Below are 7081 nucleotides of genomic sequence, written 5' to 3'. Positions count from 1 at the left end.
TATGAGAATTCAATATGGGCGGGCTAATTCATATTTGGCGGGAAACCTTATTTCTTGAATAAAATCGTTATTTTTGCGAAACTAACGATAGTTTTAGCTAAACTAACGTAAACTAACGATAAACTAACGATATTAGTTGGAATTTTATGAGAATTCAATATGGGCGGGCTAATTCACAGTTGGCGGGAAACTTTATTTCTCAAATAAAATCGTTATTTTTGCGAAACTAACGATAGTTTTAGCAAAACTAACGTAAACTAACGATAAACTAACGATGTGATATGAAAAACTTTTAAAATTCGTTTGTGGGCGGGGAACCGTGAAGTTGGCCTGCCCATTTATTTCTCGAATAAAATCGTTATTTTTGCAAAACTAACGATAGTTTTAGCAAAACTAACGTAAACTAACGATAAACTAACGATGTATATAAGAAAAAGAAAAATTCATTAGGTGGGCGGGACAACTTCACAGACGTCAATCAACCAACCAAAAAGTCCCTTCTGAGATTCAGAGAGCTTTTCGGTAAGGAGCGCCGAAGATTCTATATTTATCTTTATTGGAGGTAAAGATAACTGAGGTTTCGGGACCCGAATTCCATTTCCATATCCTTTTTCTAGGACACAATTTTAAAATATACATTTTTAATTTAAAGAGGGAGCTGTCTTATCCTCCTTTCTACAGCTGTTCGTCCAAGGAGTGAATCATATTCTCGCTCCTTTGGGGCTTATGGTGACCGCCTCAAGAAACTAGGAATAGAAATATTCACTGTTTAAATATGTATGTATTAAGTACTATTGAGTACCAACATTTTGATTAGAATCTGCTATGCTGGTTACACAGATTGGATCGGTCGGGAAAAAATCATGTTAATATTTCCCAATGATAAATGCTGGAATTAAAAAAAAATTAAAAAATGGAGGGGGCAGTCGCTCCCTCCGCCCTCCCCGTGGATCCGCCAGTGCTCACATCAAACACTGAATCACGTATTCATAGGGCACTCGTTCTCTGCACTGTCTTCATGCATTGCCTCTGCCTATCCTACACTGGCCTTCGATACCGGTTCTGCTGCTGTTCCTGTACTCTTGATCCCAACTTAACCCTCTCGTGCATGAATTATGAAAAAGGTTTAAAATAATTTTTTTGTTGGATCTGCAACTGCAACACCAGAACGAGAGGTGCTGCTATCTTGTGACTTGTGACTTAAGCCCAGAAGCACCCTTAATAAGTGCCATTTACGCAGTAGTTGGTCTTTACTTTCAGTGATGTGTTGAGGGGGAATTTACAGTAGCATTGGAGCCTTGGAAAAACACTAGCTGCAGATGCATCTATCCTTAAGGCCATTTCCGTTTGTGCAAGTGGGTTTTCTATCTTGGCAAACCATCCAACATACGTATGTAACACAGCGCATCATTCATTCTTCTTGAGGGTGTGTTTTGTGGATGAATGTTTCTCCACGCGTCTTTGTTGCGTGTAACAGATTATGTCATGAATACATATTTCAGACCGTAAAACCATTGTCCCAAAACGTCCACGAAACGCTTGTCATAGGTGAACTTTATCTCGAAAAGACAAAAGCTAACAATTTTTCTTTTGCCTGTTTTGCGTAAGTGAAAAGAGATAATGAAAGATAACTTATCACAATAATAGATAATGTTATTCTACACCTGAAAATGCGAATCGGAAGAATCAGTGTTGCCATCCATAGAAATGACAGTGTGGCCAAAATTTGAATTACCCAAAAATCTTGGTTAAGTCAGATATAAGAAAAAAAGAGAGTAAAATAAACTCAACGGTAATTGATGACTTATCATGATATATGTGTTCCTTGTTAACTACTTTTTAAATATTATTTGTATTTATTTTGTAATAGCTTATTTATTTTGTAAAAATGTATGTAAGTTATTATAAAATAAATACAATTATTATTTAAAAAGTAGTTAACATCAGATGTATGGGTTGGCAGTGGTGGCGTGGCGCCCGCAGCGCTGGACCACTGGTGGTGGTGTGTTAGGTCGGTCTCCATACTACGTAAGGCGCAGTGGAACAGCAGTGTCCAGTGGCTGCAGCACACGGAGGTAGTGTAAAATGGGAGACCTCTCAGAGTTTCAAAGAGGGCAAATTGTTGGTGCGCGGTTATGTGCAGTGAGTGTGTCGTCAGTGACTACTGTGTTAGGTGTGTCGCGTGGGACAATGTCGAAGGTGATGACGGCCTACACAACACACGGAAAAACCACATCGGGGAAGCGGAACAGTGGGCGGAAGAAAATCATGAGTGACAGGTCACGCCGGGTATTAAAGCGCATCGTGCCACTGCGGAGCAAGTGACGGAGGAACTCAATCAGCACCTTCCCCACCCTGTTTCGACAATCACAATCCGCCGCGAATTACATGACATGAACTTACGGGGTCGTGTTGCACGGGCCAAACCGCTTATCAGGGACCATAACGCTTTCGCACGCCGCAAATGGTGCCGCGACCATGCAATTTGGACCGTTCAGGACTGGAAACGTGTGGTATGGTCGGATGAGTCATCCTTCACCCTATTCCCAACCACGAGCCGTGTTTATGTGTGGAGAACGCCCAAAGAAGCTTATGATCTGCAGTGTCTTCGCCCAACTGTGAAACATGGCGGCGGCTCGGTGATGCTGTGGGCCGCCATATCATGGTTTTCATTGGGTTCTGTGGTCACACTTAGCGGACGAATCACTGCCAACGATTATGTCGCAATTTTAGGAGACCACTTGCATCCTATGGTCTGGATTATTGTTCCCGGACAATGACGCCATTTTCCAGGATGATAATGCACCCATTCACACAGCTGGCGTTGTTGCAGCGTGGTTTGAGGAACATCGGGATGAAGTTCAACACCTCCCCTGGCTCGCCCAATCTTCAGATCTCAACATAATTGAACATCTGTGGTCCGTCTTGGAAACACGACTCCGGCGACGATTTCCACCTCCATCCTCTCTCACAGAACTGGCCGCTGTCCTGCACGAGAAATGGTGTAAAATTCCAGTTGCTACCATTCACGACCTCTATGCCTCCATCCCACGTCGCATCAAGGCTGTTCTGGAGGCAAAAGGTGGCCCGACACCATATTAATCTGGTAAGTTGCAATATCGTTCAGGTGTTTCCATTTTTCTGATCACCATCTGTAAGTCATCAATTACCGTTGAGTTTATTTCTCTAGTCTCTGACTTAACCAAGAGTTTTGGGTAATTCAAATTTTGGCCACACTGTCATTTCTATGGATGGCAACACTGATTATTCTTCCGATTCGTATTTTCAGGTGTAGAATAACATTATCTATTATTGTGGTAAACCTTTCATTATCTCTTTTCACTTACGCAAAACAGGCAAAAGAAAAATTGTTAGCTTTTGAAAAATATTTAGTAGTCTGCCCTCTTAATAGCGTTTCAGTTAGACTGCTGCACGTACTTCAATCCAGGTGTTGGTAGAGACAGTCACAGACAAGCAATCATATATTTCAGCTCACGCCTGCAGACTACAGTGAAGCATTTCAGTGATTTTCATATATGTCAGGAATAAGCTTCTATATTAACTGAATATTTAAGAAATTAATCTATAGAATTATTTCTTTCCAGACTGGTATTGGAGGTGTCGCAGCTGCAGCTTCTACGGCCGGTAAAAGCTCATCTTCTAGATACAATGATTCTGTAAAAGAGATATGTCGCCAGTATTGTGGGTTCAGCCTTAGAACTGGAATACTATTTATTGGATTTTTCGAGTTGGTATGTAATCTATTTATCCCAAATATATGGATTTTCCTTTAAAAGAAATAACAAACCACAGTAATTAGCATACGACACACAAAATTAGTATTATTTGTCCTAATAGAGCGACAACATGACACATACGACACGGGCTCTGTATTTGATAGAAGATTGACAATTGAAGATCGCTTTCCGTTGGCCCTAGGTAGTGTTTTTGGAAGGAAGAAAATATCGCAGAAACCGAAAAATGACACGATTACATAAGTATTCTATTGTACTTCTCTTTCTTTAACACGTTATTTTTTAAAAATGTATATTAATTTATTTTGTTAAAGCTTTGAGAATAAATACTCAATTGATTATTTTGCTCTTCTATTGTGTGGGAGGAAAATGGAGACCTCTCGTTTCATGTGTCGTATGCGACACTATAAAACTAAACATTACAAAAGATGATTATTCATAATCTAGAGATAGCTCATGTTTTCAATCTCTTCACTTGAATTCTATGAACATATGACCGTGTTTTAGGTCTTGGATATTGTTGTTGAATTGCATAGATGTATTAAGTGTGTAATACACACAGGTGAACGTAGTGGGGAGGCAAGGGAGACAGACCACTACGAGAACAGCGTTTCTCACATTTTTATTGTTGGAGTTCCAATGTGTGTCTTATATGCCACATATGATTGTCGCTACTCTGTGCAAAAAAAAAAAAAAAAAAAAAGTAAATTTTCTTACTCTTTGCATGTATGGAGCGAAAGCATTACGAAAATGTAAAATTTACAAGAGAAAACTATTTTGTTCTACTAGTGACACTGAAGAGGTTATCTATGTCTATATCTACATCTATATCTATATAGGGGAGACCGGGGTACTCACGAACACTTAAGCTTTGATTATAAATAACTCTTTTGTTTTTATAGATAAAATTGAGATTTCTTGTGTATAGAAAGCTTGGAGTTTTTCCTGTTAACTAAAGTGCAGAAGGAAGTCAAAAGTAACATTTTTCAACAAATCAATGAAATGTTTTAAAAATGTACCTATCTTCGGAATTGTTCCATTGGTCGGGGTAATCCCGAACGTACTAATTACTTTAAACTTTCCCTTACGAAAGAATCGAAATACATTAAAATACTTTAAATAAGAGGCTGAACAAAATTGACTAAGTGCTAATGGATGTTACTAGGTTAAATAACTTTGTAAAACACTCTGTGAATCACACACAGAAAAAATTGCAGCATATGATAAAACATCAGATATCTAAAATATGGATATTGGCAATAGGCAGAATAATGAAGTAAGCTACTAATGGCCTAAAATATTAAATATAACAAACTATTCTAATTAATAAAGTTAATAACGCTTATTACCAAGGCATGATCTATTTCCCAAATCAATTTCATTAACTTATTACTTACTTTTCAATAAAAAAGAACTATTTAAAAAAATTCTGATAATTTATTTCACACCATGGATCAATCCCGAATACCGCGGGGTAATGGCAAACATTCTGTCTGGCATTTCCCAATGAGACGCCATTTTATTGTTAAAGTTGAAACTAATTATTGACTCAATACAGGCTAGTAAGATTACAAAGAACTAATGCTCAAATACAGGGGAATGTATTGTCTTATCTATAACAATATAGATAAGATAAGAGCCAAGTTAACTTGTCCAGATTGTTGAATCAACGTTATAAATGAATTGACAAAAACAACAAAACATCTTCTTCCTGGTAATCTACTCAATTGACTGTCACCAAATTTATGCTACAATTATCCATGTTCCTCCGCTAGCATACAGCAAAATCGTCTGTTCTCTAATAAGTTTCCTTAGGCGTAAACTTGGATGTTCGGCATTACCCCACTGTTCGGAAATACCCCGGTTTCCCCTATATAGTGTATTTACATGGTGCATTAGATATCAAGTCCAAGCAACTCTTTACGGAATAAAATTAAAAGTTTCAGCATCAAATTCATTTCTGTACTTATTGATTTAATTTTTGCTGGTAGGAAGCATGAATTTACAGTTAAGAAACCGTATATTTCCTTCAACAATTATTGTGTGTTAATATCTAATTTTGGTATCCGTTAGGCATTTTCCATGTTGTTTAACTTGTTTCTTTGAAGTAGCATAATTGGCACGTTCAGTACACAAGATAATTAAGTTTACTTTTTAAAATCATTTTGGACAAACTTCATCTCTAAGATCTGTAGCTGAAGCTTTTTTCAAAGCTTAACAAAATCATGTCCAGATCAGTGGTGGATCTAGAAAGTAAACACTGGAAGGAGGCAGCCAAGACTCACACTATGATAAGTATATCATGAGTTTACTATAAACTTTCAAAAATATACAAATAATAGCTTCCATTATTTTTGCCACTGAAGAGCTGGGGGCCCTAGCCCCCCCTGCCCCAGACTAGATCCCCCACTGGTCCAGATAATGAAAATAATTATTATAATGTTAAAAAAAAAGTATAACTTTTCCATGTATTGAAGTATACCGTACAAACTTTGTCTCATTTCCTCACAACTTAGATGATTGGACTTAATTTCCTTGTGCTCTGAACGCCCCTATTCTACGTCATATATGATAAATGAATTTTTTTGCGAATATACCTAATGTTATTCTTAAATGTGATTTAACTTATGGACTACGGTACAATTTTAAACAGAAATGTACATAGAAACGTAATCAAACGTAGAACGGTATAGTGTGATGATATATTTGCGCCTAAACGGAATCTTAAAACCAAACCACAAATCAAGACACATGGCGTAACAGCCCCTTGTGGGCCTGGGCCGCTCGAGCGCCATCTGTTAGTGACCGACTGAACTACATCCAGCCTCTCGACGAGCATGCGGTCTCTGTCTCTAACAGACTTATCAGGAGCTTCCTAAATTTAGTGGCCGTTACGTCTTTTATTCACATGACTCCCCAGTTTTGCCTCACGACGTCGAAAATTGGGAAGTACCTGCGGGCAGGGTTGGCAAGGTAATTTACTTGTTACGTATTTTACATAAATTACGCGTAATTTACTAGTAATATACGTCATGTAGAAAACCAGTTTTTTACGCAGACGTAGAAAACTATATTTATTTCATTAAAACTAAGATAATTTTGAATAGTAATATTGTAAGCATAGTTTTCTTATTTAAGTATTAAAACATTATTATCTTCTAAACATTATATTTAAAAGTAATAATTTCATGCCAAATCATAGTAATAAAAGATAATTTTGGATAGCCCCTCGCCGGCCCACTACTACTTTCCACCTATTAGCGCACACACAAGCACAACCACCCAACATATAAGCACACAAATTAAAAATATGTGTTGGTTCGGAT

At 37.7% G+C, this 7081-nt stretch overlaps 1 protein-coding gene across 1 annotated transcript in view; it reads left to right on the top strand.

Moving 5' to 3' along the window:
- The first annotated feature begins 5001 nt into the window (after positions 1 to 5001).
- Positions 5002 to 7081, top strand: part of LOC145665510 (uncharacterized) — a 32819-nt gene continuing 30739 nt past the window's right edge. Inside the window, exon 1 of the mRNA XM_081732816.1 lies at positions 5002 to 5031. Within this exon, the coding sequence (XP_081588942.1) occupies positions 5002 to 5031 (30 nt within the window). The remainder of the gene's footprint in view (positions 5032 to 7081) is intronic.

The sequence above is a fragment of the Thermobia domestica genome, chromosome 11 (assembly GCF_964235325.1).
Source record: "Thermobia domestica chromosome 11, izTheDome1.hap1.1, whole genome shotgun sequence".
Taxonomy (NCBI): domain Eukaryota; kingdom Metazoa; phylum Arthropoda; class Insecta; order Zygentoma; family Lepismatidae; genus Thermobia; species Thermobia domestica.
The sequence above is the reverse complement of the archived record's forward strand: the minus strand, read 5'-3'. Positions and strand labels throughout refer to the sequence as shown.